Consider the following 15320-nt stretch of genomic DNA (forward strand, 5'->3'; position numbering starts at 1 on the left):
GGAAATGATTTTTCTGATAAAGTGTTAAATATGCTTTGCTTTCAAGTTTGGGGCAGTTGGATTTCTCAATAGAGACAGATGGACTTTAAGGAAGTTCAACTTTATCCCAGTTTCAGTTGTTAGTGTCAAAATATGCTATATGAAGCAAAACTGCATTAGACTAGTATTTTGTGTAAGATACTCACTGTCATGTGCAAAATGTCACCTGGTTGTGGTTAAAGCCTATATAAACGTGTGCTTATGTGATGAAGCTCAGACAACTGCTGATCTGCCATTTGTCTCCTTGCCGCAAGAATAAAAGAAGCACTTATTCAGATGAATCATTGAATTTTTATTGATAAGAATGGAAAATTCTCCCAACAGATTCCTGAAAGCGGATGGAAGGGGCTGATTTTGTAACCCTCTGATAAAGCAAAATTATAGGCTGATCATTTCCCACCAGCCAGATAGTCTCCAAGTTGTTGTATAATCATTGTCATATATTAACCTGAGATTTGAGCGTGGTCTCACAATCTGTCCATTCTGCACTTCTATGATCCTCTCTCTCAGGTCCTGCTCCTCAGATCTTAATAAGTTGATGTTTTCCTTAGGATCTTCTACCTCTTTCAGGACTAGCTCTGTAAGGTCACCCTGCACGGTGGGCTCTGGGTCTGAGCTCTCTGGTTGAGATGATGAAGAAGAGGAGGGTTCTTTAATGCTTTCTGATCTTTCTTTGCTCTCTCTACTTTTTTCTTGAGTGACTTTCTTTCCAGAGATTTTAGATTTAGCAACTTTCCACCAATATCTGACATCATCACTCATTCTTAGCCAGCCCCCTAAAACAAAATAACACAATTATAAAGCCGCAACACAAAGTACCTGCAATACCTTTATATACCTACAATATATAAACTATGCCTCGTTCACACTTTGCAGTGTTGGTTAATTTTTTGTGCAGTGAATGGATAGTTATGACTACCCATTTACACAACTGTTTGTGAATGCTGTGGTTTTGAGGGCCTATTGCATTTTTAACCTCATCATGCCTAAATCCTGGAATTTTTGTACACACAGGTTACGTGTATGGTGGGGTGCAGTGTACATCACTATCGCTGAGTGAGGACGAGCTCCAGTAATATTCTAGTAAATATTGTGGGCCGCCCAGAAGGATACAGGAATAATGTATATAAACAATTGTAGGTAGGAACAGCTGACTTTGTTTATGGCGACCAATCAAATTTAAGTTTCCATTGTACTATTGAAGGTTAAAATATGAAAGCAGAGATATGATTGGTTTCCATGAGCGGCAGCATTGTATTTTTCCTCTAAATTAGATTTAGACCCCCTGTGTATTCTTCTGAAGAGAACGGCGTATTCAGCGATGCACATTTAAGATTTATTAGGGCATATGGACATAATAGAGGGGGACCCCTTAATCAGTAACCCCCTTTATTACCCGGGTTGTGTAAAGTAATCAGGTTCCGATACTAAACTCCTGCATATTACTTCGTCTTGTAGCTCCTTCTGTTCACATGACATTCACATAGGAAGCAGCGTCTCATCCAGGAGAAGACGGAATAACTGCAGTCACACTTTCTATAAGAGCTTGATGTACAGACACCATACACACTATAAAAGACGACTTACTTCTCTTTATATTCTCCTCTTCTATCCAGCATTCAGGATCGATATTACGGATCTTTTCATTGAATTTCCAATCCATTGACCTGTGAAGTGCAAAAAAGGAAAAATGAAAAGATATGTGAATTATTGCATGTTATAGAACAACTTCTGGAGACACAGTCCTTTCTTTTACTGAATTTTATGTTACCCTATTTCTCATACTTGGGGTTTAAATTTATACTATGTTTTAATTAAAAAAATGGTACCTTGTCCTGACTCAGCCTCTAGGGCCTCATTTATTAATATAACCTGTGGGGTCTACATGTCCCAGCACAAAACGTAAAAAAGACATAAAATAAAATGATGAGAGTGAAATAAATAACATACCTTGTATCTGCAAATAATATGTCATCAAGATGAAACTGTGAAAGACAATGAATAAAGACGTTAGTTCCTATTTGTGACATACAAGGAACCCCACAATCCGGCATCTCTAGATTGTAAGCGCTAACGGGCAGGGGCCGCTCATTTGTCCCGTGGAATATATTATACCTGCTGTAGAAATGAAGGTTATTACTATTACTATTATTATTAAGGCTGGGTTCACACACCCTATTTACGGACGTTAATCGGGCGTTTTAGCCCCGAATTACGTCCGAAAATACGGTTCCAAAGCATCGGCACACATCTGCCCATTCATTTGAATGGGTTTTACGATGTTCTGTGCCGACGGTCATTTTATTTACTCGCGCCGCTGTCAAAAGACGGCGTGTAAAAAAGACGCCCGCGTCAAAGAAGTGCCTGTCACTTCTTGAGATGTAATTGGAGACATTTTCCATTGACACAATGGAAAAACAGCTCCAATTACGTCCGCGAAAAGCGCCTGCACTTGCCATTACGTCTGAAATTGCGGAGCTGTTTTCTCCTGAAAACAGCTCTGTGATTTCAGCCGTTACGGACGTGTACGTGTGAACATACCCTAATAAAGCATGAGCGGCTGAGCTGCAGGAAACATTATGTCAAAGATACAGGAGAAGGCCTTCAATCTCCATTAGACTTCACCAGAACGTCCTACTACAAGTCTCTTTGTTCTGTGCCATCAATTTCTCCTTTTCCATCACTAAACCTACAAAACCCCAGTAATTCAGTGGATAAAATCGTGACTCACAGGTTCCTGCTGGTTGATGTGATGGATTATATATTCCCACTGAAGGAAGGTTTTGTCACGTTCTTCTTTTGGGGAATGAACGTGAAATAAATGTTCTCCTTCAGTTTCCACAGACACAATTTGATATAATTGGTGGAGCTGTTTTGTGGCCATCTTGATTTTGGACACCGGCCACATCCTGCAGGAAATGAAGAAGACAGAGAATAAGATTTAGCGGAGAATCATTGTTGGAACAATTTCTCTATATTATAAGTTATAATTCTTACTACATTATAGTTCATATTATTATTATCAGCCTTTATTTAGACAGCACCACATATTACACAGCTCATTATGGGGGAGGGGGCTGTTATAACACAAAGTATATTGAGATTTATAGTAGATAAGACTTGTGGCAATATACCATATGATGCATTACTGCAAAATTAGTGAGGTTTTCTATGGTAATGTGATCAGTTTAGTGGACATATGGAAGGATATATAATTCCCATGATCCCTTACCTTCTAGGCATGAATTCATCCATTAGAGGGTTGTAATCTATCCATAGGAGTTCCTCCGCCAGAAATGAATCCTGCTGCCTTGATATTACAGCCAGCACTGTTATTAGAGGCGCTCTCCTAAACTCGATAATTTTCTCCCTCTTTCGTCCGATCTTCTCTTTTTTAATCAGCTGCGTAAGTAAATGGAGACAGAATTACACTCTGGGAGTATACACTTGTTTCATATATAGCCTTCCCTATCCTAACCTCTGTATACAGATACTAGTCACCACTGCTGTATACAGAGGACAGTGCTGTACAATGTACTGGACAGATCTACAACTTCTCTCACAGCAGAGCTTCATTCTCAGCCCAACCTGGAGATCAGACAGAACATATGGAAGATGTATGACCAATATTACTCTGAATATATTCACTGATAACATTCATAAAGCATCTATGAAAATAACACTCGTCCATATACAATCATCTCTTCATATACAACCTGCTGGTCAGATACATAGAACTGAAATTACCTCAGAGAAGATTCCATGGACGATCTGGGATGTTTTCAGGAAGACCAGTTCTCCAGATAATCTCTCCTTAAAGTCAGGGACATCGGTGATCACTGGGTTTATAAGATGGTCACTGAACTGTCTGCCTTCCCTTTGGAGGCGTTCTTCCGATTCGTCATCGGCGGCCCTAAAAGTTGAATAAATAATTAGGAAAATGAGAACATTGAATGACTGGATCATTATTGTACATGCAGCATTAGCAGTGACTTTAAAGAGAAAGCTGAATGTATTCTGTATACTGCATCTACTATACATGGAAACAATACAATAAATAAACAATGTCTCCTCTGACAGATCCCATTTATTCCATCAGGATGAAAACAAATGGTAAGTACATTAGTTGGAATCAGTGTGCACATATTCTGTATGGATGTCTTATAGGATCCAGGAACTTGGCAGACAGAACTATAAAGTATAATGTCGTCTCTGTTTTTGCTAGAAGCAACCATTGAGGACCATCATAACAACTTAACCCTTTCAAGACCGAGCTCATTTTGACCTTCATGACCAGCCCCATTTTCTCAAATCTGACATGTGTCTCTTTATGTGGTAATAAGGGGGGATTCACACGAGCGTGTATTGGGTCCGTGCGGGCCGCGTGGTTTTCACGCGCCACGCACAGACCAATACAAGTCTATGGGGCAGTACAGACAGTCCGTGCTTTTTGCGGAGCGTTTGTCAGCTGCGCAAAAAGCGCGACATGCTCAATATCTCCGCGTATTTCGCGCATCACGCACCCATTGAAGTCAATGGGTGCGTGAAAACCACGCTGGTCGCATGGAAGCACTTCCGTGCGAACCGACTGAAACAGCGCACCAGCTGTCAAAAGGATGAATGTAAACAGAAAAGCACCACGTGCTTTTCTGTTTCCAAACATCCAAATGGAGTGTCTTTGAGATGAGCGAACCCGGACAATCGAACCGAACTTCACCGGGTTCGGCCGAACTCGTTTTGGCCGAACCCGGCAAAAAAAATTCCGGTACGCGACGTCAGGAGATAGTCACTGTCCAGGGTGCTGAAAGAGTTAATTATGATTTTTCTCATTTTAAATGTATCTGCTTGTAAAACAGATAGTAATACCACACAAAATAGTTACTATTTTATATATTCCATATGTCTACTTTATATTTGCATTGTTTTTTGAACATTATTTTATTTTTCTAGGACGTTACAACGTTTAGAACTTTAGCAGCAATTTCTCACGTTTTCAAGAAAATTTCAAAAGGCTATTTTTACAGGGACCAGTTCAGTTCTGAAGTGGCTTTGAGGGCCTTATGTACTAGATAGACCCCATAAATCACCCCATATTAAAAACTGCACCCCTCAAAGTATTCAAAATAGCATTCAGAAAGTTTCTTAACCCATTAGGCACTTCACAGGAATTAAAGCAAAGTAGAGGTGAAATTTACAAATTTACAAATTCATTTGTAATACATTTTTTTCTGTAACACAGAAGGTTTTACCCGAGAAATGCAACTCAATATTTATTGCCCAGATTCTGCAGATTTTAGAAATATCCCACATGTGGCTCTCGTGTGATAATGGACTGAAATACCGGCCTCAGAAGCAAAGGTGCACCTAGTGGATTTTGGGGCCTCCTTTTTTTAGAATATATTTTAGGCACCATGTCAGGTTTGAAGAGGTCTTGTGGTGCCAAAACAGTGGAAATCGCCCAAAAGTGAGACGGTTTTGGAAACTACACACCTCAAGGAATTTATCTAGGGGTATAGTTAGCATCTTGACCCCACAGGTATTTTGCTATATTTATTGAAGTTTGTCTGTGAAAGTGAAAATCTACTTTTTTTTCTGAAAAAATATTAAAAAAAATAATATTTGCAAGGAATAAAGATTAAAAAGCACCCCAGAACTTGTAAAGCTACTTCACGCCAATATCCCATATGTGGTACTAAACTGCTGTTTGGACCCACGGCAGAGCTCAGAAGGGAAGGAGCGCCATTTGGATTTTGAAGCGCAGATTTTGCTGGATTGGTTTTCAGTTCCATATCGCGTTTGCAACGCCCTGGAGTAAGCAAAACAGTGGAATCCCCCCAAAACTGACCCCATTTTGAAGACTACACCCCTCAAGGAATTGTTCTAGGGGTATAGTTAGCATTTTGACCCCACAGTTTTTTTGCTGAATTTAGTGGAATTAGGCCGTGAAAATGAAAATCTACTTTTTTCTGAAAAAACATAGAAATTTTTAATTTTCACAATGAATAAAGGAGAAAAATTACCCCAAAATTTGTAAAGCAATTTGTCCTGATTACAGCAATACGCCATATGTGGTAATAAACTGCTGTTTGGACCCACGGCAGGACTCAGGAGGGAAGGAACAATATTTGGCTTTTGGAGCTCAAATTTAGCTGGAATGGTTTTCGGGTGTCATGTCGCATATGCAAAGCCCCTGAGGTACCAAAACAGTGGAAACCTCCCAAAAGTCCCTTTAGGGGACTGGAACGAGCGATCATTAGGTCGCTGGTACAATACACTGCAATACTAATGTATTGCAGTATAATGTCATTATACAGGCTCCTGTAACAGCGCGATCGCTGTTCCTGTCCGTTAGTCCCGGGTGTCAGCTGTAATACACAGCTGACACCTGCAGAATATGGAGCGTGCACAGCGCATGAGCCCGCTCCATAAATAACCCCTCGCACCACGACATGCTATTAAGTCGTGGTGCGCCAAGGCGTTAATGCGCAGCGGATGGTGCAAAGTGAAAATTTAAATTTTCCACTGATATGCCATTTTAATGTACAATATATTGTGCCCAGTTTGTGCCACTGAAGACAAATACCTCATACAATGTTGAGCGGGTTCTCCCAGATATAAAATGTCATATATGTGGACGTAAGCTGGTGTTTGGGCACGCTGTGGGGGGAGGGAACACCATTTGGCTTTTGGAGCGCAGATTTTGCTTGGTAACTGTTCTGTTTGGGGTTTTGCTGGTATTTCAGTTTATGATGTGGGGGTATATGTAATCTGTGCGGAGTACATCAGGGCATAATAAGAGGGTATAATAATGGGGTACATAAATAATAATTCGCAGATATGTAGCCGGTGTCGCACTGATAAATGGTGCCCAATCTTATCCGCTTTTGGAACACTCTGCACATTTTGCATCGCCATATTCTGAGAGCCAGAACTTTTTTATTTTTTCTCCAACGGAGCCGTGTGAGGGCTTATTTGTTGCGGGACAATCTGTACTTTTCATTGGTACCATTTTAGGGTACATGTGATTTTTTTAAATCACATTTTATTAGATTTTTTTGGAAGCAAAGTGACAAAGAAACATTAATTCTGACAATGTTTTTCGTATATTTTTTTTACAGTGTTCACCGTGCGGTATAAATGACATTTTACTTTATTCTGCGGGTCGGTACGATTACGGCGATACCATATGTATATAGGTTTTTTATGTTTTGTGGCGATTGCGCAATAAAATCACTTTGATGAAATTATTTATTTTTTGTGTATTCTGAGAGTCATAATTTTATATTTTTCCGTCAAAAAAGCGGTGTAAGGGCTTGTTTTTTGCGGGACAGGTTGTAGTTTTTATTGGTATTATTTTGGGGTACATGCGACTTTTTGATCACTTTTTATTCTATATTTTGGGAGGGTTGATGACCAAAAAAAAGTGATTCTTGACATTGTTTTTTAATTTATTTTTTTTGCGGTGTTCACCGTGCGGGAAAAATAATATTATAGTTTTATAGTTTGGGTCGTTACGAACGCTGTGATACCAAATATGTGTACTTTTTTTTAACATTTTCATTTTTTTCCTATAATAAAAGACTTATTATAGGGAAAAAAGCATTCTTTTTTTTTGTAACTTTTATAACTTGTTTTTACACTTTTATAAAACTTTTTTATTACTTTATTTTTTACTTTTTACTTGAAGCCTGGCAGCACTGATCGCTGCTATAATACATTACACTACCTAGGTAGTGTAACGTATTATAAACTGTCAGTGTGACGCTGAGAGTCACACTGACAGGAAGCTTATGAGAGCCAGCATCCGGCTGGTTCTCATAGGCTGCTGTGCATGGCAGACCCGGGCGCTGTTATATGGCCCCCGGTTCTGCCTTATAACCGACTGCAGCACCCGCAATCGGTCCCCGGGAAAGTTTGTTGTAGCAACAAACGTTCCACTTTGTTATAGCAACAAACTTTCCAGTTCGTTGCTACAACACACTTTCCCTGCGATCACATGACCGGGACCTGAACTAATCAGGTCCCGATCATATCTCCGGGACCAGAGGCAGGTGATAACAGCGCGATCCGGGTGTCAGCGCTACTCTGAGACACCCGGATCGCGCTTTTAACACCCACCGTGAATTCACGTCGGCACTGCACAGAGCCCAGCAAGTGCCGACGTGAATATACAGTGGGCGGTCGGGAAGCGGTTAAACTGTGTGACTATAGTTTCCCTCCTTATTTCAGGTTCTTTCCACGATTGAGTTGGCTCCGAGAGGAGATTATAGATCTGGACACTGCAGATTCTGCAGCCAACTCAATCGTGCAAGGATTGAAATTAGGAGGCTTGACGACTAAAGTGGATAACATCTGTAGAACCGAATTTGTTGTGTGTATTGTCATGTGTCCCTGTAATCTCTATTACATCAGGAGGACCATCCACCCGATATTCAAGAGATTCAGGCAGCATGTACGATCTATTGGGTACAAGGTAGGGATCTCCTCCTTTTAGTGAACGCATGCTTACATATCATGGAGGTAATCCCAGGGGAATGTGGATTGCGGGCATTTTGTGCATTAAACACGCTTTCACAGGGGGGGAATAGACATAACCTTTTGCTTCAAAAAAGAGGCAGAAATTGATCTTACAGGCGGAAGCCCTCGTTCCATTAGGTCTTATTGATCGCAAAGATCTAAGTGCATTTTTTAAGTTAAAGTATGTTATTCTATTCATCTTATACAGATGTAACTGCGTAGACTCTGTCCAAACATTTGTTGTGTCTTATGTATCACTGTAATGTACGATTTAAAGTTGCCTTGTTTCTATATAACGCCGAGGCCTTTACAAAGTATAAGGGTACACGTGAAACTGCCGTAGGTTAACACTCCACATCCCACTACTGCTTATGCTGAATAAAGTAGAAATCAACATTGCTAAATAGTGAGCACAGTGGTTTTTCTCAACATACAAATACTTGATCTAATGCTGCACCGCAGGGTCTAATGACTAATGTCTAATTTTCATAAAGGGAAGCTCTAACCGTGAAAGTGCAGGTGTCTCTAAGAAAGTGGCCATTCAGTACATAAATATACTGATAGAGATATATATATATATATATATATATATATAATACAACACATTCCTCCATAAATCATATCTAAATAGCAGTATTAGGGTAGTGGGGGTTATTACTCCATGCAAACAGCCCTTACAAGCTTGTCCACCATTAACCCCTTCCCGACATGCGCCGTACATGTACGGCGCTGTTGGGAGGTGCTTCCCGCAAAGCGCCGTAGATGTACGGCGCAGTGATGGTGCGGGCTCAGAAGCAGAGCCGGCACCATCACCGCGGGGTGACAGCTGTATTATACAGCTGGCACCCTCCTGTAACTGCCAGCACCGGAGCTACTCTCCGATCCGGCAGATTAACCCCTCAGATGCTGCGCTCAATAGAGCGCAGCATCTGATAGGTTTTCACCCTACCGGCAACCCAGTGATGCAATCGCTGGGTTGCTGTGGCAATCGGACGCCAGAAAATGGCGTCCGAGTTTGCCTTGTACGGGAGCCGATGAGGACCCGCCTGCGGCGTGTCCTCATAGGCTTGCTGTCAGTGAATAACTGACAGCGCTAATACACTGCACTTCGTATGTAGTGCAGTGTATTAGAGTAGCGATCGGGGCATCAGGCCCTCATGTCCCCTAGTGGGACAAGTCAGAAAAGTAAAAAAAAGATAATAAAAATGTGGTAAAACAATAAAAACACACACATTTCAAATAAAAATAAAGCTAAACTGACTTTTTTCCCATAGTAAGTCTTTTATTATGGGAAAACCCATAAAAAAAAAACAAAACTATACATAATTGGTATCGCCGCGTCCGTAACGACCCAAACTACAAAACTATTATGTAATTTATCCCGCACAGTGAACGCCGTAAAAAAAAACATGAAAAACAACGCCAGAATCTTTGTTTTTAGGTCACATTTCCTTCCAAAAAATGCTATAAAAAGTGATCAAAAAGTCACATTTACTCCAAAATAGTACTAATAAAAACAACAATCCGTCCCGCAAAAAATAAACCCTGACACCGCTTTGTGCACGCAAAAATAAAAAAGTTATGGGTTTTAGAATATGGCGACATAGAAAACAAATGATTTTATAAAAAAAGTGATTTTATTGTGCAAAAGCTGCAATACATAAAAAAAACTATATAAATTTGGTATCGCCGTAATCGTATCGACCCGCAGAATAAAGCTAACATGTAATTTATGGCGCACTGTGGATGCCGATAAAAAAAACAATAAAAAACGATTCCAGAATTGTTTGTTTTTGGTAATTTCCTTTACCAAAAAATGAAATAAAAAGTGATCAAAAAGTCGTATGTGTTCCAAAATGGTACCAATAAAATCTACAGCCCGTCTCGCAAAAAACAAGCCTGCACACCGCTCAATCAACTGAAAAACAAAAAAGTTACGGCACTAGTAATGCGGTGATGAAAAAACATCTGAATGTGCAGGCCGGAGGGGAACATTCCTTCAGTTTCAGGGCCCTAGTATTTAGGAACTAGGAAAAGGAAGGGACATAGCACATCCGCTGGAAGCGAGGGCGCCCGTATTATACCAGCGGAAAACTTTCCCAGCAATATTTCCCAAACAACGAAGGAGAAAAAGTCCCCAAAAGGTGCAGAGCGTTACAAAAGGGGGATAAGAAAGAAAACCGTTTATCAGTGTTACACCGGCCTGTGCATAACGGATCGCTTCACAGCGTAACACACATCTATGGAGAATTGTATTATTTACCCCATTATTATACCCTCTTATTATGCCCTGATGTTCTCCGCACAGATTACATATATCCTGATGTTCTCCGCACAGATTACATATATCCTGATGTTCTCCGCACAGATTACACATGCCCCCACATTATAAACAGAAATACCAGCAAAACTCAAACAAAACTACCAAGCAAAATCCATGCTCAAAATGGCGGTCTATTCCTTCTTAGCCCTACAGCGTGCCCAAACAGCAATTTATGGCCACAAGTAAGGCATTACCATACCCGGGAGAACCCGCTTAACAATTTATGGGGTTAGATTCTCCAGGGGCACAACATATTGTGCGATGAATAGGCAGATCAGTGGAAAAATTGCAATTTTCACTTTGCACAATCCACTGCGTATTCATTTCTGAAAAACACCTGTGGAGTCTAAATTCTCACTACACCCCTTGATAAATGCCTTTAGGGGTGTAGTTTCTAAAACGGGGTCACTTTTGTTTTGTACATCAGGGGTTTTGCAAATGCAACATGGCGTCCGCAAACCATTCCAGCAAATTCTACGCTCCAAAAGATAAGTACCGCTCCTTTTCTTCTGAATGCTACCATATACGTAAACAGCCTATTATAACCACATATGGGGTGTTACCGTACTCGGGAGAAATTACTTTACAAATGTTGGGGTGCTTTTTCTTCTCTATTCCTTGTAAAAATGAAAAATGTTGATCTAAAACTACATCTTGTTGGAAAAAAAAATTATTTTTCATTTTCATAGCTTAATTCTAATTAATTCAGCAAAAAACCTTTGGGATCAAAATTTTCACTATACCCCTATATGATTCCTCAGGGGGTGCAGTTTCCCAAATGGAGTCAATTTTGGGGTGTTTCCACTGTACTAGTACTACAGGGGCTCAGCAAATGTGACATGGCGCCCAGACACTATTCAAAATCCAAATGGTGCTAGTTCCATTCTGAGCCCTACCGTGTGTCCAAACAGATGTTTGTGACCACATGTGGGGTATTGTTTTACTCGGGAGAAGTTGCTTTACTAATTTTATGGTGCTTTTTCTCCTTCTGTCCTTGTGGAAATGAAAAAAAAATACCTAAACCTACATTTTATTTGAAAAAATGTAGATTTTCATTTTTACGGCCTACTTCCAATAAGTTCTGTAAAACACCTGTGGGGTCAAACTGCTCACTGTACTCCTAGATAATTTCCTCATGGCGCTCTTTCCATTCTAAGCCCTGCTGTGTGTCCAAATAACTGTTTATTATCACATGTGGGGTATTGTTTTACTCGGGAGAAATTGCTCTACAAATATTGTGGTGCTTTTTCTACTTTAGTTCTTTTGGAAATGAAAAAAAATTAGCTAAACCTACATTTTATTTGAAAAAATGTAGATATTCATTTTCATGGCCTAGTTCCAAAAATTTTTGCAAAAAAACTGGCTGGTCAAAATGCTTGCTACATCCCTAGATAAATTCCTTGAGGGGTGTAGTTTCCCAAATGGGGTCACTTTTGGGGGGTTTCCACTGTTTTAGTTCCACTAGACCTGTTCAAAGCTGACATGGTGCCTAAAATATATTCTAATAAAAAGGAGACCCAAAATCCACCAGGTGCTCCTTTGCTTCTGAGGCCGGTGCTTCAGTCCAGTAGCACACTAGAGCCACATGTGGGATATTTCCTAAAACTGCAGAACCTGGGCAATAAATATTGAGTTGCATTTCTTGGGTAAAACATTCTGTGGTACAAAAAAAATGGATTCAAAATGAATTTCTGGAAAAAAATAATGAACTTTGTAAATTTCACCTCTACTTTGCCTTAATTCCTGTGCAATGTCTAAAGGGTTAAGAAACTTTCTAAATGCTGTTTTGAATACTTTGAGGGGTGCAGTTTTTAAAATGGGGTGACTTATTGGGGGTTTCTAATATCTAAGGACCTCAAATCCACTTCACAACTGAACTGGCCCCTGTAAAAATATCATTTTGAAATTTTCTTGAAAATGTGAGAAATTGCTGCTAAAGTTCTAAGCCTTGTAACGTCCTAGAAAAATAAAATGATGTTCAAAAAACGATGCCAATCTAAAGTAGACATATGGGGGATGTTAGTTAGCAGCATTTTTGTGTGGTATAACTGCCTGTCTTACAAGCAGATACATTTAAATTGAGAAAAATGCTAATTTTTGCAATTTTTCGCTAAATTTTGGTGTTTTTCACAATTAAATACTGAATGTATCGGGCAAATTTTGCCAGTAACATAAAGTCCAATGTGTCACGAGAAAACAATCTCAGAATCACTTGGATAGGTAAAAGCATTCCGGAGTTATTACCACATTAAGTGAAACATGTCAGATTTGAAAAATGAGGCTCTGTCAGGAAGGTCAAAAGCGGCCAAAGAGGGAAGGGGTTATACTGACCTATTGGGCCATATGAGGTAATAGAGGGGGGCCCCATACTCATAACTCCCTCTATAAGACTGGAGATACATTTATTATTTGTGGAGTGATGGCTCCAATGTAAACTACGAGTGACAGTTACAGTCCATAGAGTTACACTGAGTTACATGTACATGAATATTAATCAGAAAGACATGGACATAAAGAAAAGTTGTGCACAAGTTAAATGCATGTCAAGTGCAAGGTCTGTGTCTATATATATTCTCCACATACATATACTGTACAAATATGATTACTGCTCAATAGTCATTGTAATGCAGGAGAAATCAGTATCTGAACATCCCAGGGCAGATTGTCTGTAGCTGGGATCCAGCAGCTCTGGGGGTAAAACACACAATCCCTTGTTATGATTCCTGATGGAACAGCAGATCTGGGATATCTACTTCTCTTACATAACCTGAAGAAATAAACCTTTGTTCACACTATAAAATACAGGATTTATTTATTCCCAGTGTGAACAGGGACAAGCTTCGTAGAGACAAAATGTTTCTACAAAACATCATCTCGTGTTTAATAATATTGTGGAAATCTAAACATTTTAGAAACACTTGAGATTCTCCTCCTTCACTTACCAGATATTTTTTTCGGCCCGGGTCAGACTGGAACTCTTATCGAGTTTCAAACCTTTCTTCACTTTCCTCAACATTTTGTAATCACTTTGCTAATTAACGAGACGTGCAGCGCACAAGAACCAATCAGCAAGATTCTAAAGGCCCCGCCCTGGGAGAGCTGCCCTTATAGTAGTAGTGATGTCACAATGAGCATTGGTATGTAGTAGTGATGTCACAATGAGCATTGGTATGTAGAAGTGATGTCACAATGAGCACTGGTATGTAGTAGTGATGTCACAATGAGCATTGGTATGTGAGCAGCAGGTACATTGATGAAGAACATATCAGTGAATATTATATACAGAGCTGTGTAGATAGTTCTTCAGTGTCAGTAATCATGGATCTTTCCGGAAGCCAGAGGCGTAGCTAGGTTCACCAGCACCCGGGGCAAAGATTCCGTTTGGCGCCCCCCGCAACCTCTTTCCCGACATCTCCTTCCCCCTCGCCGTGTTTGTTTTCTCTACCAATCGACGTGTCATTTCTTTTTATGTAACTCGAGCATATAAACATTTGTACATTTCACAAGCAATATGGTTCTATACACAACACCAGAACCAAGCTCAGTACATATATACAGCCCCAGAAGCAAGCTCACTACATATATACAACACCAGCACAAATACAGCTCAATTTAGTGCAACCCCTGGTGTATAGGTGTGTACGGCGTACAACTACAGCTCCCAGCATGGCCCAAACAATGATAAGGATATGCTGGGAGATGCTGTTTCACAAAAAATAAATCCTATCATAATCATACCACCCATCATCTCTCTGCACATCATACAGTGACTACAATACTGATTAGAGGCAGAACAAACATTTACATTAAGTGACTCACCGGTGACGTCTCAGATTCTAGTTCTTCCTCTCCATCCGGTCCAGACCTCTATGATGACTTCTCCCGGTCACAGCCCATTTCTGCAGTTTGCCGCTCAGATGTCTTCAGCTTCTCACTTTACCTACATTTCTGCACCTATAAATAAATATAACGTTATCATTATACCACACACTACGCCCCTACATATAATAGCGCCATACACTGCACCTCTAATTATAATAGCACCATACACCGTGTCCCACACACACACTGTGCCCCCTGTAGATAGTGCCTGCCATAGGGCCCCTGTAGATAGTGCCCCCATATAGACCACCCCTGTATATAGTGTCCCACAAATAACTCCCCCTATAGTGCTCTACAGATAGCCCACCCCTGTATATAGCCCCCTGTAGATATAGCCCACCCCTGTATATAGAGCTCTACAGATAGCCCAACCATGTATGTAGCCCCCCTGTAGATATAGCCCACCCCTGTATATAGTGCTCCACATATAGTCCACCCCTGTATATAGTGTTTCACAGATAGCCCACCCCTGTATATAGCCCACCCTTGTACATATAGTCCACCCCTGTATATAGTGCTCCACTAGATAGTCCACCCCTGTATATAGTGTTCCACAGAT

General features: G+C 40.3%; 1 protein-coding gene across 2 annotated transcripts in view; it reads right to left on the bottom strand.

Annotated features, from left to right (window-relative positions):
* Positions 1-364: 364 nt before the first annotated feature.
* LOC142687190 (uncharacterized) overlaps positions 365-15320 on the bottom strand; it is a 32063-nt gene continuing 17107 nt past the window's right edge. The window contains exons 1-7 of one of the 2 annotated variants that reach the window (XM_075847557.1): positions 13822-13936; positions 3787-3952; positions 3272-3441; positions 2771-2948; positions 1990-2024; positions 1627-1706; positions 365-815 (exon numbers count right to left, since the gene is read on the bottom strand). In XM_075847557.1, the coding sequence (XP_075703672.1) occupies positions 418-815; positions 1627-1706; positions 1990-2024; positions 2771-2948; positions 3272-3441; positions 3787-3952; positions 13822-13895 (1101 nt within the window). In that variant the 5' untranslated portion in view covers positions 13896-13936 and the 3' untranslated portion in view covers positions 365-417. Of the gene's footprint in view, positions 816-1626; positions 1707-1989; positions 2025-2770; positions 2949-3271; positions 3442-3786; positions 3953-13821; positions 13937-15320 lie in introns of those variants that run through there. The other variant, XM_075847556.1, reaches the window with a different exon arrangement.

The sequence above is a fragment of the Rhinoderma darwinii genome (genome assembly GCF_050947455.1).
Source record: "Rhinoderma darwinii isolate aRhiDar2 chromosome 5 unlocalized genomic scaffold, aRhiDar2.hap1 SUPER_5_unloc_20, whole genome shotgun sequence".
In the NCBI taxonomy this organism is placed as follows: Eukaryota; Metazoa; Chordata; class Amphibia; order Anura; family Rhinodermatidae; genus Rhinoderma; species Rhinoderma darwinii.